This window comes from Microtus oregoni, unplaced genomic scaffold, assembly GCF_018167655.1.
Source record: "Microtus oregoni isolate MIOR12 unplaced genomic scaffold, Mior012 000023F_ref0000262, whole genome shotgun sequence".
NCBI lineage: Eukaryota > Metazoa > Chordata > Mammalia > Rodentia > Cricetidae > Microtus > Microtus oregoni.
Genome location: NW_024543082.1, coordinates 1,246,836 through 1,272,990, shown reverse-complemented (window position 1 = coordinate 1,272,990; position 26,155 = coordinate 1,246,836). Strand labels below are relative to the sequence as shown.

Here is a 26,155-nt window from a genome sequence, read left to right as displayed (position 1 = left end):
TCCAGTCTCAGGTGGTCAGCCTGAGAACTGCAATGAACAGCAATATGAACAGCAATGAGTGGACTCAGTAGATTATATATACATGTATGCATATATATACATATATGCAACAATGACTAAAGGGGGAGCATGAATTCGGGGCCAGAGGGAGGGTTGGAGGAGAGAGGGGGAGGGGTGATGATATAGATGCAGTTCTCATGTATGATAGTCTCAGAAAATAAAATTTATTAAATGACAGCAAAAAACTCTCTGAAGCTAACATCCTATGACCTCCACTTGGCTCTCTCTGGCTTGAATTCAGCTGACTGGCCAGCCCTAGTGTGTTTGGCTAAGACTGAGGACAGAGCATAGAGCAGTGGTTCTCAGCCTTCCTAATGCCACCACCCTTCACTACAGCTCTTCATGTTATGGTGATCCTGAACCATAAAATTATTTTCTTTGTTACTTCCTGCCTAGCTACTGGCCAATCAACATTTTACTAAAACAATACAAGTGACAGGGTATAAGACCATTGTCCCATACTACTGTTATGAATTGTAATGCAAATACTTTCAGGCATGTCCTCAGGTTTGTCAAAGGGGTCTTGACCCTTTTGGCTGAGAACCACTGACGTAGAACCTTGTGCATGCTAGGCAAGTGCCCTCCCACTGAGTTACCTCTCCAGCCCTGGTCATCACTAACTGAACATTTTCTATACTGGGGAATGAACTTAGGACCTTGCACATCTAAGTAAGGGTTCTACCAAAGAGCTACACATACCCCTAGGGCTCTTTCTACTTTTACATTTAGAACCAGGGTCTTATTAAATTGTATAAACTTGAACTTAATTTACAACAGAGGCAGACCTTAACTTTTGAACTTCCCACCCCAACCTTGTGAGTAAATGGGCTTACATGCCCTTGTCAGCAGGCCTGACCGAGTGGATAGTTTAGCTGGGTATATGGCCATACACCAGACATAATCAGGGGCTGCTAGAAGGAAGACTAGAGAAGGCATCAGGTGGCAGGGAAGGTGGCCAGTGAGGTTGCTTGGATTGAGATCTTGGCTAAGGACCCTCGGTCCAGCAAGCCACTGGGCCTTTTCTTCTCTTTGCCCCCCATGTCTCAGTGGTGGGTACAGCAGAGAAAATCAGGTTTGAGCTGCAGGTATCTGGGGACTAAGGAGGATGAGGGTGCTCTGAGTGAACCTTTGGGCTCTCTCATCTTCCTACAGGCTGGAGGGAGGAGTCAGTGATTGGCTGGAGGGGGTGACTGTATGCTGTCCTTTGCAGCTGGCTGGTTGGAGCATCTATCAGCACATCTCCCCCCAACCCCCAGGACACTGCAGAAGCCACAGTCTTCCCCAGGGAAGATCAGGTTTCCTCCGGACTGAAGCACTAGGTCTTGGAGGGGCAGGCACCTGCTAAACGGCCTCAGTGAATGTAAACTCACATTGCCTCTAACACCAGTCTTCGGAGTGAGGAAGCCTGCTCTACCAAATCAGCATCAGCTGGGAATGTGCCAGAAAGCCAAACTCTCGGTCCCTACCACAGACCTGTGGAACACCAGGAGCAGGGTGCAGCCGCCCGTTCTGACAAGGCCTCTAGGTCACACAGCTGACAGACTCCAGAGTGTAAGAGCCCCGAAGGGCAATGACTCTCAGCCCCAAACAGCTCCTACACTCGGAGCAGTCATACCAAAGGCTGCTGGGAAAGAAGAAACAAGGCAGACTACCCAACCCTCCGTCCTTCAGTTCGGGCTGCAAAAACTGGCTTTTCCCGACCTTGTTTGTTTTGAGACAGAGTCTGGTTGTATAGCCTTCGTTAGCCTCAAACTTTCAATTTTTCTGGCTTTGTCTTCTAAGTATCGAGTGAGACTACGTGTATGTATGTGCCACCACACCCAGCTAAAGTGAAATCTATTTAGCCCAGGCTGGCCTCAAACTCTAGATTCTCCTGCCTCAGCCTCCTGCATCACCATGAGAGAGAGGAGCATAAAGGCTGGTCTGTGCTTCAGTCCAGGTCAGAAGAACCCACTATGAGAACCACGGGCCTCATCCCCCACCCATGAGTTAACAGTGAGCTTGCCAAAGATAAGGTGTGGGCATCTTATTCTGGCAATATGGGGCAGGGGCAGCGGGGATGTTCTCATCCTCCTCTGCATCCAGTCCCCAGAGAAGCGGACACCCAAGAGGCTGAGGGGGTGGAGGCAGCTGGTATGAGCCAGGGATGGGGATGGCTGAGGCACTGCGGGGGCCAGAGAACCAACCGGTCCAGATGGAGAAGCAAACAGAGACCACAATGGTTGGAGCGCAGAGTGGTCCCTGACACTGGCTTCCAGTCAAATGTGCCATCTTGGGTGAGGCAGGTAGAGTTTTGAGCAAAAAAGAAAACAAGTTGAGTCGGTGGCAGACAGTCTCCACCGCAATCCAAGCCTCTGCACACGCAGAGATGGTTGGCTTTATTTAAAAAGGAGCCAATGTCTTTCTTTAGCACTAACATAGCAGCGGCCCCTGGCAATCAGACGTCATTTACACAACACTCTTGAAAGTCACACCTGCAAGGCACACAGCATAGACATCACACTCTGGGAGGCACGATCGCCCACACAGAATACATCTCTCCCTGCGAAAGTCTCCTGTAAGAGAAATACCAATCCCCAGGTCTGAAAAGAATGGCTGGCTCTGTCCTGAAAGGAGGGGCTTGGTCTCCAAAGCAACTCGGTGACCGAGATTCCTCAGGAAGGTGTGACTCTGGCTGGGACACTGCCAGGGCCTTCTCTGCCGCTGAGAGATGAAAAAGATCTGTCCTGTCGCCCACAGGTGGGGGCGAGCCACTGGGAACCTGGCCTGTCATCAGCATCCTGAGGCCCCCCACACAGACCAGTACACAAATAGCTCCAGGCCCACGCCGCTTCCAGGGTGCTGACAAGGGCTGCTTGCTCCTGTTTCTTCTCTTTATTATTTTTAAAGGAACAAAAAATTGGAGTAAAAGCTGGGAGTTCTGGAAAACTTTCTCCGGCTCTTGAGGGAACAATGGCCAAATGGAGAGGGGAGGGTCATCCCTGAGCTTTCTGTGGATTCTCACAGTGTGCAGGAACCAGGGGCCCCTTCTGCACCAGGTGCAGGGCTGTGGGCAAAGACAGGGCTCTTCCCAGCCCCATGGTTCAGGCATGTCCTCAGGCCCAGTTCAACACAGGTGTCGATTTTGGGCTAGTTCACGCTCCTTCAAACAAGGGATAGAAATGCTCCCACACAGACAAGATGTGTGTGTGTGTGTGTGTGTGTGTGTATGTGTGTGTGCATGTATGTGTGTGTGGTGATGATGGGGGGCGAGGGTCACAGTGAGGCAGGGAGGAAGATAATGTTGAGGTTGACCCCAAAGGAGGGAGCGGTGGATTCTAGGCAGCAGTCTCGTGATACGGAGAGGTCCAGGCAGGGCAGGGCAAGTCCTGCGGCAGGAAGTCCCCACCTGCATCAGGCTCCTCATCCACTAACATTCATACTGGGGTTGAGGCTGCGGAGGGGTAGGAGTACTTGCACCTCCTTCACCTGAGGTTTTCTGCAGGACTTCATCTCCACAGTCCAGCTTTGGCCTTTCTCCCATCCCTGTCTGGTAGAGTCTACTGTCCAGGGGGCTGGGCCCCTTGGTGCCACAGAAGACAAGGACAAAGTTCAGGTGCTCAGCAACCCTGCTCCTCCGAGGGCTTGGGCCTCTGAGCCTCGGTGGACAGATGTACTCAGGAGAGAGCGGTGGGGCAGCGGGAGCAGGGACTGAGGGGGGAACTGTGTCACTGAGGTCCTCTAGGTTGGTGGTGGGTTTCTGCCTTGGCACCTCTCCAAGCGACTGACACAGAGGCAGGTGTGGGAAGCCAGCTTCGTGGTTGCCATGGCAACCGGTCTCTCTTCCCTCCCCCATCCCCCCCAAGCCAGCCTGGAGGCTCCAGGTGGGAGGCACAGGTTCGCTGCAGGCGCCGCCAGCATGGGAGGCATGACTGGGCTGCTCTCCAGTTGCCTCAGGTACCAAGGGCTCAGGCAGGTGGGAAGACTTGGCCTTATCATCCTGATTCCAGAAATTTCTCTTTGGGTTAGCATCACACATCCGAGGGCTGCATGTGAGAGTCCTCACCTTGTCTCTTGAATCCCGCACTCTCCTGCAGGGTTAGCCAATTTCCAGGTTTCTTGGGCTGGACTCTGTAGCTTTCCCTGCTCAGGCCGCTGCCTAGAGCAACCACGTTCAGAGAACACGCGGGAGGAGGCCTGCAGCCAGGCCCAGCAGGAGCAGGGACAGCAGGGGTACTCGGTGCACTGTGGCTACTGGGAGTGGGGGTGGGGAGGGAGGATGACAGGTAGTTAAGGCAGGAAGCACCGGGTCTGTGGGCGGCAGCTTGGTGCTCACACACAGGCAGGACTATTTCTGTGCGCCCCGCTAGCTCCAATCTCTTTTCTGCCCCACGACAATCTTGCCTTTCCCTGGTTTCTTTACATATGCATTCCCTTCCAAATTATGCTGCCTGCATATTTATGCCGTTACCTCAGATCCACTTGGGACTATCATTTTCAGCATTTATGTTCATGATCCCGGTCTATTTGGGTGACAGGCTGGAGCTCCTGACTCAACCGTCTGCAAGTCCACCTGTCTGGACTTTCCCGGGACACTTCACCTTGCTAGTGTATGAAATAGGAACCTCTGTCTCACCCAGGCCTGGCATACCCTTCTGCTTCCTCAGAGTTTTGATTCCAAACCCCCAATGGAGATGGGGTGTCTCAGGGCCCTTTGCAGGGGGTATCACAAGTGTTGGCACAGAAGGCCTGGTCCCCTACCTGCACCCGAGCATTGTTGAGACAGCATCCCTTCCAGAGCCACCACGTAGTCAGGACCCAGCCATTCCAGGTACGTGGTTTTCTTCCCAACAGGTATTGCTCGCACTGTGGCATCTTTGAAAAGCAAGTCTTGGCTGTGGTATTTGGAGGAGTCAAACATTTGGAACCCATTCTGGTTGCGGTCATCTCCAAACAGGTCCTAGAAACACCGAAAGCAACCGCTATGTCTGGGCTTACAGACAACTGCGGGGGTCCCAACGAACAAGCACTTCAGGGCGCCAAGTCTTTCTGTCGAAACCATCTACTTCACTACTGATGAGCCTCTGTCATGAAAGAAGTCTGGGGAAAGATTTGCATAGAGTTGCCATCCAAAGACAGTCAGAAATGTCACACCAGGCTGGTTCTTGAATGCAAAACTCAAGTGTGAGTTTATAGCACGAAGGCCCCAGAAATGAGAGAGGATACAGATGCAATGACTAAGGGCTTGGCTGGGCCTGCTCAACATTTCTCAATCTTTTTGGCAATGATTTCTCGTCAATCTTACGGGCATCCTTTCCAATGAGCCCAGACAGTCTCACAGATAGGAGCTCCTGTTCTGTCACCAGGACTGAGAAAAATAGTGAGGGAGTTGATGATGTCATCACCAAACCCCATCGGGGTCCCAGGGCTGATCCTGCGACTTGTTTCCCTGATGGGAACCCTTGTCCTGAATGAGAGTTGGATAGCCCTAGTGAACTAGAGGAAGGTGAGGCATAATGCCAGAAGCTGGTGACCTAACCCTATAAGTCTAGAACTTAGGAGGCTGAGGCAGAAGGATTGGGAGTTTGAGCACAGCTTGGGATAGATAACAGTATGAACAGGGACATCTTGTTCACATATGTATAAGGTGTGTCCACTGTTATTAATAATCAAGGGGAAAGGGGAGAAAGTGGCGTGGAGGGGACTTGTAGAGTCTCCTGAAGCTAGCCACTATCTCAGAAAACTACAACCACGCGGTATTCTTCCCTGTTTCGGAGAGCTTGAGAGACCAGCTGGGGGAGTCGCTCGCTTGAAGGAGCTGCTCTTGGGACAGAGTACATATAATTCCAAGGTTTAGGACAGCCCAGCGGCTCCACTGGTCTACGGTTCTGGTGGATCAAAGGAGGGCCAATTCAGCCTAATAAATGGAGCTAGGAGGAAACCAGTCTGGTGTGGGGACGCAAAAGCCACAGAAAAAATGATTCTAAGGGGAGGGTGGGGCTCAGGAGAAGGTGCTGTAGCCAGTGCTGCTGTGAGGTCAGGGGTCATGGTGCCCTTGACGAGAGCAGTTTCGGGGATCTAGCAAATCTTGTCTGGAGTGGGGTTACCCCCAAGAGAGACCAGGAGAGGAACGGATGGCCCCAGCAAGGAGATAGCTTCGGAGGGGTTTTGCTCTCAAAGGGAGCGGTGGGGTACTTCCCAGGCAGGTTTGAACTTCCAGCACCACACAAGAGTAATAGCGGTAGCAAGGGGCGGGGTTGTAGTTATCAGAGATGCGAGGCCACTCTAGCCTGGCTCACCTGGGCCTTGTCCAGAAGTCCATACACGGTGAAGATGTTGGTGTCTGGATGCACCATGACAGCCTGGGATGGCATCTGTGCCAGGTTGCAGGCTTGGAACTGGCTTACTTCAGCCCGTGCCCCATTGGGGCACAGCAGCTCATAGTCTTGCGACCTGAGGTGAGCAGCCCAGGGTTCAGGATTGTGGCCTGAGGGACAGCATGGGGTGGGAAGAAGTGGGAGAGAAATCCATGAGACCCTTCACCAGGAAGAGGTGGTGCTATCTGGACAGCTTCCCGGGAATCAGTATTTCCAACCAGCATTTGTGATGCTGAAGCAAGTGGCTGGTACCCTGCCGAGTCCTGTCCTTTTGTCTTGAGGTGCTCACTTAGCATCCTCCCTCCCCTTTCCAGAAGGAACACCAGGCGGGTTCCTCATCGAGCTAAAAATAAAAAAAGCACCCTGGGAGGTATGTCATGGCAGCCAAATCTCCCACAGCCCTGTCCAGCACACTGCCAGGCTTATGGGGACTAGGTAGACTGTCGGGCTCATGCCGAGAAGGTGGGGCCTGTGGTTCTGAGTGGGAGGTGGGCCAAGAAGCAGGCTGTGGCATCAGGGAAGGCTCTCTCCAGCATGGTTGGGGCAGAGTCCTGTTAACCTCAGTGGCCTCTGGGGACTGTGGATAGAGTTTGTTTTTGTTTGTTTTGTTTTTCAAAACAAAGTTCTTCTGTGTAGCCCTGGCTCTCCTGGAAATCGCTCCGTAGATCAGTCTGGCCTTGAACTCACAGAGATCCGCCTGCCTCTGCCTCCTGAGGGCTGGGATTAAATGCATGTACCACCAGTGCCTGGCTAGAATGTGAATTTTGAAATACTGATGTTTTTCCTATGTGTCTTATTTGCCTTCTGGGCCACAGCCGCACTCCTTGGGCTGTGTCTGGGACAACAGAGGAAGGGGGAAGATGGCTAAGCCTGATTTGGGGGACTGTCAAAGCCTTCGGCACAGCAGGGTAGGCAGAAAGGGCTCAGACCCCAGCCATTGATGCAGACATGACTCCCCCCCCCCCCCCCCCCGACCAAAAGTAGGTGGATGATGGGAGGTGAGAGGCACTGGGCTCAGGATCTCAGATGCACCTTTTGGGGTCCTGGGACTGAGTGTCTGGGCCCTTTTGCCCCAGTGGAGTCTGGGAAGATGACTCCAGGAGACACAATTGTTTGTGCAATGAACCTGGCTGGGCCGTATCTTAGTGCGACTTGAGTGGACTTCCCTGCACAGGGCCTGACCTGCTCATGACCATGGCCAGAGGAAAGGTCTCGCAGGCCCCATCCACAGGCTTCAGCGCCCCATAAGTACCTGCAGAGGGGCTGAGATGCGGTTACCACCTGGCAGTGGGATATGAACTTGAATTCTGGACCAAAGGAAGGCATCCCAGCATCTGCGCTTACGCTGGGGTCTCCGAGTTCTCTCCTGGATGCTGCTCCGTTTCCAAACCCAGCAACGTCCTGTGCCTGGATTGCTCCGGACCGGGAACAGCTCCCTCTCCCACCTTACTTTGCTCTAGCCCAAGCCCCTTCACATACCATTTGTATTCTCAAAGACCGTTGTGTGCTTGACGAAGGCCACATCCCCTGCATGCTCTGCAAGGCACCTGTCACACAGGAGAGCAGGGCAGATGTCAGAAGGACAATCCTGCCTGGGGGGAGCCAGGCCAGAAGATCCCCCTTCCCCACAGCTACCACCAAGTACCTGAAGGCCCCGCTGTAGCCGTAGTATCTCTCCTGGCTGCTACCCACACACTTGTTACGACCCTTCTCATCTCCCACGCAGAGTGCACACAGCGAGGAAGGGTAGTTCCTGGGGTTGTTCACAGGTACACAGCTGCCATTGAAGAACTGGCTCACGGCTAGGGCAGAGTGGGAGGGATGTGGTGAGCTCCCCCCACCTCCTGTGTCCCCAGCAGCAGAAAGATAGCCAGGGAGAAGGGCAGGCTGCAGCCCTTCCCCCATCTCATTGGCCTTGGCTTGAACTTCTTCAGGGACAGGGAGGTCACTATCTCATGATCTAGACTGTCTGTCAGGAGAGGGAACTGTCAATCCTAATGCCTTCTGCGTGCTTTGACATAAGACAACTATTTATTTCCTCTGAGTTATGAGCCAGAAAGAGAAGTATGTGCCCAGTCAGCTCAAGAACCTCACAGGCTTTGCACTGTGAGAATATGGGAAGAGATTTACATGAGACAAATATTCCTTATTCTGTCGCCACCTTAGCACTTAGAACATTGAGACACAAAAGTGCACGTCCTACCCCTTTCTAACAAAGTCCCCAAATGCTAGGGGCTGCTAGATGTGGGGACAACCCAGGACTGAGTGTCTGGAACACTCAGACATGCCATGAAGCTGTGTGTGTGTGTGTGTGTGTGTGTGTTGGGGGGGGGTTCTCCCAAGACCATGCCAAGAACAAGACCTGACTCTCAGAGCTGACCATCTTCCCGTCAGATCCCAGAGAACTTCCGGGTCTGTGCCCCTCAGTGGAGGTACCTGTGAGGACATCACAGTCCTTGGGCCGGATGAAGCCCCGCTGGATGAGGGAGCCTATGGGTATATTCCAGCCAGCAGGGCTGCCCAAGCCTGGGTGGCAGGAACGTTTGCCGCGAAGCTCGTCCAAGGTGAAAGAGTAGGAGCTGTCCCGCCTCACCACAGCCACCACAAAGTAGGAATTGCTCCTGTCCTCTTCTGCAGGGAGATGGACATCTTGAAAGGCACCCCTTATAAGAGCTGTGATCCATGCCTAACAGCCCCCTCCTGCTTCTCTGTCTCAGCTTGTGGGTATCTTACAGGCTTGGGGGTGCCCAGGCTGATGTACCAGGATCCTTAGAGAGCACCTGGTGTCTCCACTCTTCACCTGGCTGAAGAACCCCAGGAGCCCCCACCCGTGGTCTTTCTCACACCCAGGTGGTATTTTTCTCACTTTTTGGGAGAAAAGCAGGCACAGCTAAGGCCTGTAGACACATTCTCTAAGCTGAGCAGGAGGGACCAAATGTCCCAAGGTCAGCCCTTAAGAGGACAAAGGACAGAGTCAAGCCCAAACCACCAAGAAGGTGTGACCAAGCCAACAGGCTTTGGAGGGCTCCACGTGATGTCAGGGAGAGGCCAAGGACACCCTTGCAGCTGTGGCCTGTGTGTGTGGCCTGGGCTGGCTGGTAAGAAGGGGAACTGAAAATCAAGAGCATATGCAACAGACTGGCTGGGTTCCGCAAAGGCTACTTGACCCTGCTCAGGACTGAGGCCTGGGCTAGGAGGGGCCTGCTTCACGACAGATGACTGCCAAGGCCTAGAGATGAGGTACTGAGAGGAAGCTGGAGGTTCTCGAAATGATTTTGGGGGAAGGGGGAAAAGGTCTTAGAGTTATAAAGAACGAGCCACAAGGTGGGGCAGGTACACTCACCAGCATACTGTTCTCCAGCCGCAGGGACCAGGCCGTACACCTTGCCTGCCGTGTAGATGTCCTCACCTTCCAGGGTCACAGCGTCAATATGGCCAGCCTGCCGAAAACAGAGAGGGGCTCTGGATGGCAGGAATTCTTGGAAATGGGGGCTTTTCCCCTCTCGGGGGAAGGAGGGGTTTGTGAGCTCTGCCTCTCTTTCTTTGGGAGTCCCCCTGGTCAGGAGAATCCGACTCTGTTCCTCTCTGTCCCTTCTTGAACTCATGAAGAGGCCAGGCCCAGAGGCTGCTGGGTGGCTGAAGGGCTAAGAGCAGCTGATACAGGTGTGTGTGTTGGGGGGACACACTTCAGTTCCTGGTGACATCGGTTTTTCAGAGTACAGATGCTGAGACTCCTGCATCTCTGCTCTGCCTAGCACTACCCTTGACCTACTGCTTGGTCCCCGGGGACTGTCATCTTCCAGAGGCCTGAGGTCTCTCAGCACTCTTCGATGGGTGGCACCTTACATGGACAAAATGCACCTACAGTGGCAGAATGGCCCAGAGAACCCTAGGGCCTCAGGACGGTCTTCCCTGAGTGCTAGGGACCGTCTGAGAAGGCAGCAGGCAGTCTTCTCTCCAGCCACCCTGGACCCTTCCTTCCAGGTCACCTATACCCTATCCCAGCTGCCCGTTCCGAAGTCTTTTGATTCTAGCCCAGGTAGCTAGTATCCTAAAAAGGGCAATACAGCTACAGAAATATGGTAAACCCTAGGAGAAGGGCCAGGCTGGAGAAAGAGGGGCCGGGCATCCTATGAGGGTGTCCCACACTGTGCAGCCCATAGGTGTGAGGAGGTAACAGCGGGCAGCAGAAACATAGTTGGTACACCTCTTAGGGCCTCCTTTTCACTCAGTTCCTCACACCTTCTGTGTTGGAAAGGAGGACACAGCCTGACCCCTACGCCAGGGTCTGGTCACCGTGGGATTCAGGAAAGGACCGTGAAGGCTACATTGGACGCCATCTCCAGAGCCTGGGAAGCTAGAACTGAGGCTCACTGGGGCCTCTTGCTGGGCTTCTGAAGAGGCCTGGGGCAGTCTCCTCCTCTCTCCACAGGCCTGGGTGCCCCCTTCTCTGACATGATCCTCTGAGGCTGAGGGGAGAAGTGTCCCTGAGAGGAAGCTGACCCTGCCCTTCCCATCTCTTTGTGCCGGTGGCATTTGGAAAGAGATACCCAGACAAAGGTCAGTTTGCCAGGCACTGGGACGGAGAAACCCTCTCCTCCCAGCCTCCCTTTGCCTTAGTGTCCAACCGGGGAAGCCAGGAGGACAGACTGGATGGGCTCTGAGCAAGGGCTGGGGTTTTCACTGTGGATCAGTGGGTACCAGGCCTCAGGAATGGATCATATCACGTGCTTAGGGTAAAGACTAAAACCGAACACCGTAAAGAGAAACGCCATGCATTCTTTCTGCCCCTTTCTATGCAGGATGCATGGTTTCCATGCATTGCTTTTAGAAACGTTTTGCACACTAGATCTCCAGACATGGCGGAAGCTGTTTCGAGTGTGGGCCTCTAGCAAACATCTACTAAAAGGCGGTCTCCCACTCCCGCCATGTATAGGAGGGAGAGAGACTTCCTCAGACCAAATGCCTCTTTCCAGCCAACTGGGATGGGAGACAAGGACCATGCCAGGGACCGCACTGCCTCCTCCCCGGCCCACTCCACCTGGATATGTTCCATGCAGTGCTCCGGGGACTCGGCCGACACACACTGGATCTCTGGCTTGAGTCTCTGCCGGCTGAAGGCCACAGCCATGTCTCCGCACTTCTGGATCTCGGGTGTGGACAGCACACACCAGCGCAGGTAGTGGGGCAGCCCTGTGTAGGGTACACATGGGGGCGGTTACCTCAACAGGAAGCCTTTCAAATCAGAACCCAGACAAATTCCGGGTCCCTTTCTTATTAGCCATGTGGCCGGGATGCTATTTAACCACTTTCTCATAGGGAAGGCTGTGTGATGCTTGGGGCAGACTGACTGCTGTGTATTGAACTCAGGCTGGCTTACTATTGCCATAGGTGGGAGACCTACGTACAGGGATGGGGCTGGAGGCAGGGAGGCCACCTAGAGGCTGCCGCATTAATCCACGCAACAGCTGACCCCTGAGCCTACACAGTGACGAGAGAGGAACGGGAAGGTCAGGAATGACAGCGAACAGGATTCAGTAGTTCCAAATCAGGCTCTGAGGACCTCAGTCCCCGAACCTGGAGGGTCTTCCAGGGTCCCACAGGACACATGACCATAGGACTGCTTCCTCCCCAAACCTCTAAGCAGTAGGGAAGTGGGAGTGACCGGTTTCTACAGGGGCCACAGGCCACAGTCTGCTGCCTGGGTAGGTGGCCGGCCCTGGTGGCCTCATGCGAATCCTGCCACGTTGCGTTTTAGGCAGCGATGTGGCCGGCAAGGGCAGGGACACGGACTCACGGTTGGGGTCGCAGAGCAGGCCCTTCATGGCTTGCAGGTATTCCTGGCCCAGCCAGGCCTCATAGTTCTGGGTGGCGATGGGTACAAGCTCCAAGGTGGAGTCTTTGAACAGCAAGTTCTTCTGGCCATAGGCCTCGGAGCTGAACATCTGGAAGCTGCTGGACTCGTGGTTGAACAGAATCTGCATGTCAAAGGGAGAAGCAGGGCAGTGAGGGGATTGCGGCCTACATCCCTCCCACCCAAGTTCAGCCACGTGAACCGCCTTTCTGCGACCTCAGGCCAGGTGCCCACCCTGCCAGTTTTCCACTTTGCCTTCCCTGGTGCTCTGTTCTCTATACCCCTCCAGTTCTGCCTCATCAAAGCCCCTCCGTTTGAACACAGGGCTCATGGCTCAGGTTTAGATGGTTATGAGCACAGGTAATTCCCCGGGCGGGTGATTGACATAGCGGGGTGACTGCAAAGCTCCGTTAGCCACTTAAGCAACGGCACAGTAATCACCTTATTTGCCCACAGGTCGTGGTTTTGACCTTCAGAGGCATAGGTCGGAAACTTCCACTGAGGGGTTCTGAGACTCTGAAGAGTGCCCATGCTCTGGCTACCCCCATCCCTGCCAGCTTGTGAGGTGCCTTTCACACTGCCCTGGCTGCTGGCCCCCTCGGGTCTGTCCCAGGTAGAGTCCCTCCAGACCTTAGCACCCCCACCAAGGGCACCGTGCTACCTGGGGGTTCTCAGGGCACGACATTCCTCCTCACCTGGCCTTCATTGAGCAGCTGGAATATGAGGCCCCCATGCATGTCATTCCTGACCACCACGGCATGCGCAGGCACGCGGGCCAGGTGGCACTGTCTCCACTCAGTGACATCGGCCCGGCTGCCATCCCTGCAGAGTAGCTGGAAGTCCTGGGACATCAGCGCCCTGCCCCAGGACGGCAGGGTTTTCCCTGGAAGGTGGGAATTAAGGAGTCAGCTCCTATGCTCACAGAGGATGGGGGGGGGGCAGTGGGGGATGGGAGCGGGGTCTGGAGGAGGCTGGACAGTTTGGTGGTGAGAACGTAGCTCTCGCAATGAAAGTTCTTCAGCCATACACAAGGCCTTGGATGTGCTCTTTCTATCTCATAATTTCTGTGAGGATAAATGTGAGGGAGCTTGCCATAATACAACACGCACTAACATGGCTCCTTACAAGTGATAAGAGAAGTAAAAAACCAGAGGTGTTTAGGGTGAGAACAAAGTGAACAGGGGACAGGGGGAAAGGGGCAGGGGGCGGAAGACACACAATCTCCTCAGAGCCGTGGCCCTGAGGGAGAAGGGTAGTCCTGCAGGCTTTGTCCAAAGCGCAAAGGTTTCTATGTTGGTTTACTTCACCTTAAGGCTTTTTCTCCTAACTCACTTCCTATGTCTGCTCACCCTTGACCGTCACTACGCACACAGCTGCCTTTCCCCACAGCTCAGGATTTCCCACACTGTTTCCTAAAGTCCATGCTTCTTCTTTGTGGATCTATTTATATTTTTGTTTGCATCTATGTGAGTGGACAGTTGCCTGTGGAGGCCTGAAGAGGATCAGGTGCGCTGGGGTCACAGTACCTGTGAGCTGACTGATGCCTGCGCTGGGGTCACAGTACCTGTGAGCTGACTGATGCCTGCGCTGTACCTGTGAGCTGACTGATGCCTGCGCTGTACCTGTGAGCTGACTGATGCCTGCGCTGTACCTGTGAGCTGACTGATGTCTGCGATGTACCTGTGAGCTGACGGATGCCTGTGCTGTACCTGTGAGCTGACTGATGTCTGCGCTGGGACCTGAACTCTGCTGGAAGAGCAGCAAGGCCTCAACGGCTGAGCCATCTCTGTTCCCAATTTCACACCTTTCTTTTTTTTATTTTTTATTTTTATTTTTTTTTTGGGGGGGTTTTTTGAGACAGGGTTTCTCTGTGTAGCTCTGTGAGCCTCTCCTAGAACTCCCCCTATAGACCAGGCTGGTCTCAAACTCAGAGATCCGCCTGCCTTTGCTTCCCAAGTGCTGGGATTAAAGGCGTGCGCCACCAACACCTGGCTTCACACATTTCTTAACAGAAAAGCAGTATTTATCTGAGATTGGCAATCAATACCAAGCAGGAGTATTATGAAGAGTCATGTTAAGGACTAGAACCAAACCACAATGGGTCCTACCTAGTGATCCTCCTATGACCGCTAAACCCGGGGTTCTCAACCATCCTTTAGTGCAGTTCCTCATGCTGTGGTGGCCCCCCTTCCCCCAACAACCATAAAACCACTTTCGGTGGTACTTCCTAACTGCAATTTTGTTACTGTTATGAATTGTAAGATAAGTCTCTGATATTTCTGGTGGTCTTAGTTTACCCTTTAAAATGAGCCATTCCACTCCCGAAGGGGTGGCAACCCCAAAAGAGCCAATGCTCTAAACTTGAACAGGGGGACTCTGTCAGGAAGTGAGAAGGCAAAGGTTACCTGTGGGGTCATGAGCACTCTCTCACAGCTAGAAACCCAACCACTCAAGCCACGGGCACACCCAGCAAGGCCTTTCCATACCCACACAGGCACTTAGAGAACCCTCACCATCACACAGGGCACGTCCAATGCATTTCCCCATCCCAGCCTCTCTCCACTTAAAGCTGCTGAAAACCTTTCAGAATCATTTGTCAAAGAGTCAAGCATGCCTTTTAGGCCTCTTGCTTCTCAGCTTCAGGGACAAAATCCTATTAACTCACCACTCTAGGCAATGTTGATTCTACTGGTTTTGCTCCCTTCCTTCCTTCCTTCCTTCCTTCCTTCCTTCCTTCCTTCCTTCCTGTGGTGTGTGTGTGTGTGTGTGTGTGTGTGTGTGTGTGTGTGTGAAGACAGGATCTCTCTGTGTATCCCTGGCTGTCCTGAAATTTGCTATGTAGACCAGTCTGACTTGATCTCACAGAGATCTGCCTGCCTCTACCTCCCGAGTGTGGGGATTAAAGGCGTGCATCACTGTATCTGGCTCACAACGATGTTTCTTAACTACTTTAAAAACCATTAGGTTACTACTCCAACTTTAAAAAGAAACAAAAGAAAACAACAATCACACACACAAAACAAAATAACAACAAAATAATCAGGGGCTGGAGAGATGGCTCAGGATTTAAGAGCACTGGCTGCTCTTCCGGAGGACCTAGGTTTGATTCCCAGCACCTACATGACAGCTCACAACTGTAAATCCAGCTCTAGGGCTTCTGATGATCTCCTCTGGCTTCCTTGGGCACTGGGTGTGCAAGTAATGTACAAACATACATTCAGACCAAATACTCATGCATACATGAAACTAAAAAAAAAAAAAGAGAGAAAGAAAAAATAAAATGCTGATTCAAACTCAACACAGTGCTATTGTTTGCCCCCCTTCCAAGCTCAGTGCTATTGTTTGCCCCCCTTCCAAGCTCTCCCTTGCTAACCCATCTTGGGGACCATCAAGGACGGTTCATCTAATGGTCCTGTCCTTTACTGAAGACAGCTCTTTGTGCCTTGTCCTCTACTAGATAGCTAGCTGCCCACCACTAAATTTGGTTTATGTCTGCCTTCATGAAGTTTAGACTACATGATGGATCCACCGACTTAAGGCACAACAATTAGCTCCAAAGGACAGGTATTGAAGCCACTCCCAGAAGCCATAGGTTATTAGATGAAAATCCCAGGGCCAAGGCGGGGCTGCCTCCCTATGAGTTGCATCAAAGGACCCTGCCTGGATAGTTAAACTTTGTAGGACTGTTCTGGTTTTAAGACAGCTCTTTTGTGCCTTAAGACCTCATTAACCCCCTCTCCCCAAACCCAAACAACAATAACAAAAACAAGAAACAAAGAGAATAAGGCTCACACACCCTGGACCAGACAAAAGTCAGGAGTGGCCGCTGGGGTGGGGGCAGGCTGGGAGCTGGGGGCTAGGGATGGGGAGAGTGGGAGCACAAGGGTTTGCTTCAGTCCACAGTAGAACTGTGGTACTTAAAAAAATCTTACTGGGGAGCTGGAGAGATGGCTCAGAGGGTAAGGGCACTAGCTGCTCTTCCAGAAGTCCCGAGTTCAATTCCCAGCAACCACACGGTGGCTCACAACCATCTGTAATGTAATGAGACCTGGTGCCTTCCTTGCCAGCAGTACATTGTATGCTTAATACATAAATCTTTAAAAAAATCTTACTGCATATAATTTCTACTTCAGTTTAGAGAGGGAAAAAACTCTTACTGATATTCAGGTAAAATCAAATTAAAAGATAGTTCTAGCCATATCTGTAATCTTAGCACTTATGGTAATCCTCCTGCCTCAGACATCCAAGTGCTGGGATTATAGGCATTCACCACTGCGTTTGGCTGAAGGTTCCAAACTTCAATTACTACAAAGTTCAAAACAAATTTAAACCAATCAATCCATCCCAGCAACCCATCTTCAGCAAGACTGTCCAGGGGCAGACTGGTCTTCTCCAGGTCACAGGCGCACAGGGGACATCAGGAACGGACAGGGTAGCCCACAGTGTCTGGTGCAGGGTTAGTAGACTTAAGTGGTCACAGAGAGAACCCAGCGCCACACTCAGAGCCTCGCTCCACCCACCCTTGCCGCACCAAGCAGCTGGAATGTCGCTGGTGAGACCCCTCTGCGGCCTTCTGCAGACGGGAAGCTAAGGTCTGAAGACATGGGGCTTACCCAGAGTGCCCCGGGAGACTCAGAGCAGCACTGAACCAGACTGCTAGGATCTAGGGCCAACCTGGGCAGCTCTGCCTGATCCCCACTCACCGTCCGTGTTCTCCAGCACCGTGCTATGCTTCACAAAGGCCACATCCCCTGCTCCTTCTGCCAGGCACCTGTGTAGGAAAAACCAGGAGCCTGGGAGGAGCCCCGCTTCGTTCATTCAATGCCACCCCGCTTCTACCCTGGAAGTTTGACCAGGGCTTCAGGGGATGACCCTAGGAGGTATGCATTTTACAGTTCTTCAGTTCTGGGGGCCCGCCCCCAGACTGTTGGTGGCGTGGTTTTGCCACGCTGTGGACCCTTTTTTAGCTCCATCATATGTCGGGTGGGCCAATAAGGTAGGCAGGGTGGGGCTTCTTTGAACTTGGGTCTCCCTCCCCCCCCCCCTCCTTTCAAGACAGGGTTTCCCTGTGTAGCCCTGGTTGTCCTGGAACTTACTTTGTAGGCCAGGCTAGGCTGGCCTTGAACTCACAGAGATCCATTTGTCTCTGCCTCCCTAGTGCTGGGATTAAAAGCGCGCGGCACTATGCCAGGCTGTGAGTGGCCCCTTACAGTCAGTGTGGGGCCTGCGCTGCCTTCCTCGGCCTGCCATCTGAAGCCTAGACATCCAGTATATTTTGAAGATGACTCTCCTCTGACACAGGGGACTGGACGAGGAGGCCTTTCATGTCGTAACCAAATGTCCCAAGTGGAAAGGATCATGACTTTCATATTCTCCTAATATGGGAGGCAGATTGGCCAGAAAATAAGGAGACTGAGCTGGGGGCCGGGGAGGTACCGGACCACTGAGGTCTGTGAGGGACATGGGGAGGTAGTAGGGACTGTGTCCTCCCTCGGTACAAATTGTTCACCCGGACACCAATAATAGGGTTCCAGGTGGGGACATGAAGGACTGAGTGCTGCAGGAGCTGGGAATTCTGATGCAAGACATGGGACTAGACATGAGCCCTTAGACTCTCTCTTGGGTCATGGCAGGCTGAAGTGCCGGTCAGGACCAGCATAGGGAAAGGCCCTCCCTGACATCAGCGGCCTGAGCTGGCTTTTTCCATTTTCCTTGGTCAGAGCCCTCCCTTTTCTAAGCACACCAAACATGTTGACTTTGTGAGCAAACCCTCCCTGGCATCTTCCGGTTTCGTGTTTATTATAAATCGGGAAGAGGTCTGCACAAAGGGCTCTTTGAGGCCCGGCAGACCACAGGTCACTTCCCTGCATCCCTTAACTCTCCCGCTGCACCCTGCCCCGCCCCTCACCGGAAGGCCCCGCTGTAGTCGTAGTATCTCTCCAGGGGGCTCTTGTCACACACGTTGTGCCCAGAGGGGTCGCCACGGCATAGACGACAGAGGGACTCAGAGTAGCTGGTTTCTCCTGCTCCAGGGACGCAGCTGCCCCCGAAATAGTCGCCAACGGCTGTCGGGAGGAGCAAAGAGAGGTCACTGACTCCACCTTTCGGCTTCAAGTGAAGAAAGGTCAACTGGATCACACTAGTACTCCCAGACTGGGCCCTCGGACCCGGGTGGGGCTGTCGCTGTGGCTGGAAGGTAGAATGTCGTCTATGAATGTCTTCACAGGACAGCCGAGTGCAAACTGGGTTCTGTTCTCACTGCAGAGTTTTCAGATCAGCGACCAGCAATTTTACCCAAAAGGCGAAAGTAGTGAAGAGACTTGGCTTGTTGTGGGGTCTAACCTACCTGCTGACCTGCATAGTTTTTTGTGGGGTTTTCTTTTCTTTCTTTCTTTCTTTCTTTCTTTCTTTCTTTCTTTCTTTCTTCCTTCCTCCCTCCCTCTCTCTCTCTCTCTCTCTCTCTCTCTCTCTTTCTTTCTTTCTTTCACACTAGACTGGTAGACCACCCATACATACTTGGCCACCCTCAGAGACTGTGGCCCTAAGATATCCCAGGTTGTCAGTTATACCATGGCTGAGTCCACAAGCCACTTGGGAGCTTATGGGTGACATCAGCAACTTGTCTAGGGGGCTTGGGACACATCTAGACAGAGGCCACCCTCAGCAGCCTACACGAGGCCAAACTCTTCTTGGTTGTCTTCGTACAACTGTGGTTGGGTTCTAGGCCGGGCTATATTACATGGGAAGGGGCAATGGAATCTGTAGGACGGAGGCCACCAGAGTGGGCCAGCAGAGTGGAGGGGGTGACGCCCTGACTGTAGTCAGGGAAGGCTCTCCTAGGAGGTGGGGCTTTGCAGGTTCCAAGGGGGCGTGGGGTGAGAGCCATGCATGGGCAGAGTGAGAAAGGAGGGGCTGACTGGAGACTTCAAGCTGCCCCCCCAGCCCTCACCTTTGAGCACATCACAGCCCATCACTGAGAGGTGGCCGCTCTCCACTAGGTAGCCAACAGGCACGTTCCAGCCCACAGTCCGGTTGATGCCTGTGTGGCAGGACTTGATGCCCTTCAGGGTGTTGATGGTCACGTTGGAATTCCTCCTGACCACGGCCACGGCGTAATAGGAGGTCCCAGCATCTAGAGAGGGAGAAAGACGGAGTGAGAACAGCAAGGGAGAGGGACACAGGCGACTCCAGGAAAAGCTGTGGAAGACGGTATCCAACGCACATGTGTGCGTGCGTGCGTGTGTACACGCGCCTGGTCAGTGTGTGTGCACGTGCATGCGTGCATGTAGAGGTAAATACATGGATGTGTGCTTGGTTCTCTATCTTTTGAGAGAGCTGGTGAGAGCGCATCTTACCACAAGATTTCCCCTCCGGTCCCCGCCGCACCCCTCCTCTGCCTTGTGAATGAGACGCGTACAGGGACAGTGATTCATTCAACTGTTCCCATTTTCCTTCTCGAGCCATCTGGCCATTGCTGGGTCTCCACAACTCGAGTCAGAAGAGCCTTCGCTTTCTGAGAGCGGAAACCCTCAGGAGAGCTTGCAGGTTTGAAGTCGGGGCCATGGTTATAGAGAGAAGACAGCTGAGGGAAAAGGCTCGGGTACTCCGAGTGGTGGGGGTGGGAATGGGGGTGGAGAGGCACAGGGAGCTAGTGATGTGGCCCCAAGTCACTCAGATCTCTGGGTATGTGGGCTCTGCAGCTCCACAAGACTCCTGGGCCCATTGTAGAGAAGGCTACTCAGAAGAGACACACAGCCAGGCGGTGGTGGCGCACACCTTTAATCCCAGCACTCGGGAGGCAGAGGCAGGCGGATCTCTGTGAGTTCGAGGCCAGCCTGGTCTACAAGAGCTAGTTCCAGGACAGGAACCAAAAAGCTAGGGAGAAACCCTGTCTTGAAAATCAAAAAAAAAAAAAAGAAGAGACACATAATCCTCTACAGGGACTGAAGACCGGGCCAGTCATATACTCATATACACCTTCTCCCTTCCTCCCCCTGACCCCCATCACACACACACACACACACACACACACACACACACACACACACACACAATATGTGGTCAGGGATGCTCATGACCAGAGCATGGTTGGATTTGGAAAAAACTAAGCAGCTGTTTCTTGCCATCCGGTGCTGCTTCCCTTATAAGTCTCTGGAGCCATCCAGAACTCTCCCTCCAGGCCATCATTGGAGCCTTGCCCCATCAGCCTCCCTTTAGCCTCCTCTGCAGGCTTCCTGGTACCTCTTTTCTCTTGCCCTGTGGGGAACTGGGCTTTGGGGTGCATGCCGGCTAACTGACCCTTGCTGGTGAAGCAGGGCTTCTCCTCACCGTTCCACTCCCAACCAGGTTCCGTGGGTGCCCAGTGGGGTACTGAGTTAGCCAGAGGAAGAGCTGTGCCGGTGACCCATGAGCCAGGGCGGTTGGTGGCCTTCGAGGAAAGGCTGCCTGTGACGGACTGTGGCCTGTGTCGTGAGACTGTCACTAATTCAATTAGTAGCCAACTGGGCCTTCTCTGGCTAGTGTGGAGACTTGGGTGAGGCCCCATTCAGAGGTTGGCAAGGCAGAGGGGCAAGGCCTTAGGGAAGGCTCATGGTGAGCACCAGAGCTTGGGGACCCTTCACAGGTCCTTGGCAAAGATGCGAGGAGGGCCCGGGAGCTCATGAGAGGATATGACTGATGCCTTGCCAGCAATAGAGGCTGGGCATTGGCCAAGCTGTGAGGGACACACAGAACGTGTCAGGTAGAAGGAGACTGGCCTGGGCCATGTGACGGGATGAGAATCTGCCTCAGGTGTGGCATGTTTCTGGGTCTGCTGGGCTCTGCAGCTCTCACCCCTCCTGTCCCCATCCCGCACCAGCTGCCTCTGATAGGGGCACTGAATTATGTGTATGTATGGGCACCCTGGTGACCAGGCACCTGCACATTGGATTCCACCTAGTTCTGCCCCAGGCACGCGGCTGCCCCTTAGTAAGAGCCCAGTGGGCAAAAGTTGGGGTTTTGCTGTCTGGCCACCCTGGAAGAAGAGCAGACTCGGTCAGCTTTTGCATCCCTGGCTCTCCCTCCTAAACGTTTCAAGAGAGAACTAGGAAATTCTCAGAAGGGCTTTTTGCCTGGACCCCTAGAAGTATTCTGGGGACACTGCTGGTGACCAGCCTGGGGGCTTCAAGGTCACATGGTCAGACTGGCCCTGACTTCTGTGTGGGATCTTTGTCTCTCCCCGCACCATGCCCCTTACCTTGGTCATACACTTCACCCACCACTGGCTTCAGGCCGTGCTCCTTCCCAGCCTCATAAATGGCTCCTCCATCCAAGGTGATGGCATCAGCTTCTTGGTCCTGATGGCAGAGGGAAGGTCAGCCAGCCCAGCTGTGGGCCCACTTAGCCAGAACTCGGTGACACCCACAGAGCCCCTCAAGAAGCACGGAGACCTCCAAAGCCTTCCTCTGACCCAGGAACCTTATCTTATCTTGGCCCCGCCCCGAGGGCCCAGGACTCAACCTGACTTTATTACATTTGCTCTTTACAAATATTAGTTATGAATTTTACAGAATCATAACAGACAGGCACAGTGTAACACCGGGGATGCAAGAAGGAGCTGCAGGGAAAGAATCTCTTTATTGTGAGGTTCTGGGCCTCCTGCTCCGGTCCCCAGCCAGGCTTTCCCTTCAAGAGAGTTCATGCGGGACCGAGGCTGAGAGGAGCTGTCCTTCAGTGTCGCTGCCTTTTGCCCTCAAAGGGTTGGCTTCATTGGCTGGTTAGTTCTCAGAGGCCTCTTGGGGGCCAGACTGCAATGGAGCCCCAGGCAGTACCTGTCCTATGGTGCCTTACCTTTCTAGTCTTATCCTGCCTTTGAGAAGGGCCGGTGCCAGTTTACTGGGTCTCCCATCACCCAGACTTGCTTTCCCATCTCACATTCTCAGGGCCCTAGGTTGGGGGTTTTTTCTCTAGGAAACTTACAAGCCTCATTCTGGAAAACTCTGTGGCAGTGAGTAGTCACCATGGGTCATGAAGCCATTGTGTTAGCTACGGTTCCCCCACCCCCGAATTTGACACAAGCTACAGTTATCTGAGAAGAAGAAAACTCAGTTGAGAAAATGCCTCCATCAGATTGATCTATGGAGCATTTTCTTTTTCTTCTTTCCTTCCTTCTTCCTTCCTTCCTTCCTTTCTTCCTTCCTTCCTTTTTCTGTTTTGGTTTTTCAAGCCAGGGTTTCTCTGTGTAGCCCTGACTGTCCTGGATCTCACTCTGTAGACCAGGCTGGCCTTGAACTCAGAGATCCACTTGCCTCTGCCTCCAGAGTGCTGGGATCAAAGGTGTGCACCACCATGGCCAGTTGGAGCATTTTCTTGATTGACGGTAGATATGGAAGGACCCAGGACAGTGTGGGCAGTGGCACCCCTGGGCTGGTGGTCCTGGTTGTGTAAGAAGGCAAACTGAGCAAGCCAGGAGGAGCAAGGCTGTAAGCAGCCCCCTCCATGGCCTCTGCATCAGTTCCCGACTCCAGGTTCCTGCCTTGAGTTCTTGCCCTGACTTCCTTTTTTTTTTTTTTTTTTTTTTTTTGGTTTTTCGAGACAGGGTTTCTCTGTGGTTTTGGAGCCTGTCCTGGAACTAGCTCTTGTAGACCAGGCTGGTCTCAAACTCACAGAGATCCGCCTGCCTCTGCCTCCCAAGTGCTGGGATTAAAGGCGTGTGACACCACCGCCTGGCTGTGACTTCCCTTTTTGATGGACTGTAAGAAATAAACCCTTTTCCTTCCAAGCTGCTTTTGGCCACTGTGTTTACCACAGCATAGAAAAACAAGCTAGAGCCGGGCGATGGTGGGGCATGCCTTTAATCCCAGCACTCGGGAGGCAGAGGCAGGTAGATCTCTGTGAGTTCGAGACCAGCCTGGTCTACAGAGCTAGTTCCAGGACAGGCTCCAAAGCCACAGAGAAACCCTGTCTTGAAAAAAAAAAAAAGAAAGAAAAGAAAAGAAAAGAAAAAGAAAAACAAGCTAGGACACTGACTATGGCTTGCTCTCTCCCCCACAAGTGGGTAGTGTCCCTGTCCCCGTCCCAGCAGGGCCATTGTACAAGGGAAATCCTACCTGAAGATTTTCTCCACGTTCTCTTTTCCTCACCGGTGCCTATCTGGACTATAGCCCCTTCACGCCCCCGCCCCCCACTGGGAAGGAAAAAGTCAGGCGCTTGCTGCTGGGGAAACTTGGGAGATTACATCGTCCAGCCCTGGCAGAGGGACATCTGCCTCTTCGCAGTGAATGGGGCTGTTGTGTGCTCCTCCTGAGTCAGAGCCCTCTTGTCTGGGCCAGGGGTGGTGAACGGGAAGGGAGAGGCCTCACCTTGATGAGCTGGACACAGTGGTCCGAAGAGGTGCCCTGGATGCAGAGGAGGGAGGGCTGGATGCCAGCCTCCTGGAAGGCCTTGCTCATGTCTTCGCATTTCTGCTGCTCCGGGTCTGAGATGGTACACCAACGCACCTCCATCACACCGAGTACTGTGGGCCAGGCAGCAGACAACCGTTCCTTGTTTATGCAGCCCGTGGTGACCCCATAGCCTGCATGTCCAGTCCCCCACCACACAGCCTTGCATTCCCACGGCAAGGCAGTGTGTGAGACACAGCGGCAGGGCAGAGCTGCGTCTGCGGATGGGTGGCTCAGAACCCAGCCCACTACAGAGCTGTGGGGAATCCCTGCTATGGGGCTCAGGCTGGGGAGAGGTGAGCACCGGCCCTGTGCCTCAACAGGCTCTGTGACCAGCAAATTCCTGCCCCCTTCCAAAAGAGGTGCTGGCCCAGGATCCCACCTCAGCGCTGTCTCTGCCCTTCTGGTCAAGAACTGGACCTTGTGACTGAGCGGTGTGGGGGCCCTGCCTTCTGCAGTGGGGGCAGAGTCAGGTTCTTGTTGTGGGAAGGTGAGACAAGCAAGGGAGGCTGAAGAGTGGATAGGTGGATTCAGGTTTCTGTTCCCTTAATGGTGACATCAGGAGACTTATTAGCAGGTGAGAAGCCCACCTTCCGTGTTGGAAGTCAGCTATGCAGAGAAGGACACACAGGTCCTCCGTGGGCTTCTTCTGGGTCCCTTGATCTGGCCAGGTCAGAGTCCTAGGGAGTGTTCCAGCGGGGGCCCAGAGGAAGAGGTTCCAGAGTTCCTAGGGGCTGATGACTTTGCAGCCAGAATCCTCTGGAGGCCTATACTTCGGGGAAAGATCTGAAACTTGTCTTTGGTCTGTCTGTCTGGGGGCCAGGTTCCTTCCGATGACAGCCTGCACCCCATCCTCACCAAAGGTCACCACTTTTACATTCCACTGCCTCGTTCAGCTGTGGAGCTTGGAACACTCAACCCTTGTCCCCAAGGCTCCTCTCTTCCTCCTCCTTTTTACCCTCTTTTTCCTTCCTCTCTCATCACGGCAACCGCATCCCCTAAACTCCCTCCTGCCTTCTGCACCAGACAGGACACCCCGGGACTTCTTCCCCGACATCTGGCACTCATTTTGGAGGCCTGGCTCAAGGCTGCTTCCTTCGTGCTGTGCCCTGGTAGGGGTGAGGGGCCCATAGACTTAGTACAGTGCCGCTCAGCACCTTACTCTCCCTGGGGGACATTCTCACCAGTGTACAGGGACAGGAGCAGCAAGAGAGTCACACTCAGGAACCTCATGGCAGTGTGCAGCGTGCAGTTGGGTTGGCTAGGGTCCTGGCAGGTCCGGCCTGGCTTCCTCTCCTTGGTCTCACTGACCCTCCACTATTTAAGCGCAGCTCTGGCAGAGTCCACGCCCCCTGACACACCCTGCACTGAATACCTGGACTGAATGGTGCGGCCTTGGCTTTAGCTCTGGCACCCCCTGCTGACGCCTCTGGCTGACCCAAGGTGGCTGACCCGACTCAGTTACTCCCAGGCCCTTAACAATTTGTCTTCCAAACCATCCTCTTCTGTGCTAGAGGGCCCCAATGTCACAACTGACTGGACAGGGACAAGTTCAGTTTTGGAAGGAAAGGAAGGGGGAAGGTCAGAGTTTGAGCTGGAGGGAAGCTGGTCACCAAATTCCCTGTCACCTCTGTTCCCATGCAATGCCTATGCAGTAGCTCCCTGGCTGGGGACAGGTAGACAACTGCTTTTGTTTGGGCGTAGTCAGGGGGAAGAGCTTGCCTCAGGTTACCCTTGTGAGTGGCAGAGCGGACACTAGACCCAGGTGTCCAGAGCTGGCTCATCACTGTGTTATGAAAGATGGGTAGAGGACAAAAAGGGGGAAAAATGGGGGAGAGGATAAGAAGGAAGAAGAGCAGGGGAGAAGAGAGAAGGAAGAGGGAAGGGGAAAAGGAGGAGGAGAGGGAGGAAGGGAGGGAGGGGAAGAAGAGAGAAAGAAGGAGAGGGGGAGAGACAGAGAGACAAGGAAGACACACACACACACACACACACACACAGAGAGAAAGAGAGAGAGAGAGAGAGAGAGAGAGAGAGAGAGAGAGAGAGAACTCAGTGGGGGGGGGCAGAGCGAGGCAAGAAGGGAAGGGTGATCCTCCGAACACCCTCAAACAGCTGTATGAAGCTCCCCCGGGAATCTGCTGGGATTGACCTCTCAGGCCCTCTTCGTACCCACTTGGTGCAGCTCTGCAGATGGGGCCATCAACCTGGTTTGTTTGTTTGTTTTCATTTTTGTCTTTCCTCGTCCACAGTAAAGTCTGAAAGCCACTGTTCCAGGCCGACCAGTGCCCGGGGCCTGGTGTTTTGTTAAGCTATGTGGAAAACAGTCTGCAGAAAGTCTCCTCTTCCGCTCCCTCCCCCGCAAGAAGAGGGCGGGTGAAGCAAGGAATCGGGGAGCCCTATCAAAGGAGATGTTCTGCTCCAGGGGTCACTGTGGAGATGGGCTGCTGAGTCCATCTGCACGGGTA

At 53.5% G+C, this 26,155-nt stretch overlaps 1 protein-coding gene across 1 annotated transcript; it reads right to left on the bottom strand.

The window, feature by feature from the left end:
* Positions 1-4,168: 4,168 nt before the first annotated feature.
* On the bottom strand, positions 4,169-24,956 carry Meltf (melanotransferrin). Its single transcript, XM_041673190.1, has 16 exons — positions 24,875-24,956; positions 23,610-23,764; positions 21,506-21,605; positions 19,220-19,402; positions 18,179-18,335; positions 16,974-17,041; positions 12,966-13,153; positions 12,214-12,394; positions 11,458-11,609; positions 9,760-9,856; positions 8,853-9,047; positions 8,062-8,218; positions 7,896-7,963; positions 6,339-6,526; positions 4,801-4,999; positions 4,169-4,293 (listed from the first exon to the last, which is right to left on the bottom strand). Exons 1-16 carry the CDS (start codon positions 24,921-24,923, stop codon positions 4,214-4,216), a joined length of 2,217 nt encoding a protein of 738 aa, XP_041529124.1. The 5' UTR covers positions 24,924-24,956; the 3' UTR covers positions 4,169-4,213.
* Positions 24,957-26,155: the final 1,199 nt, after the last annotated feature.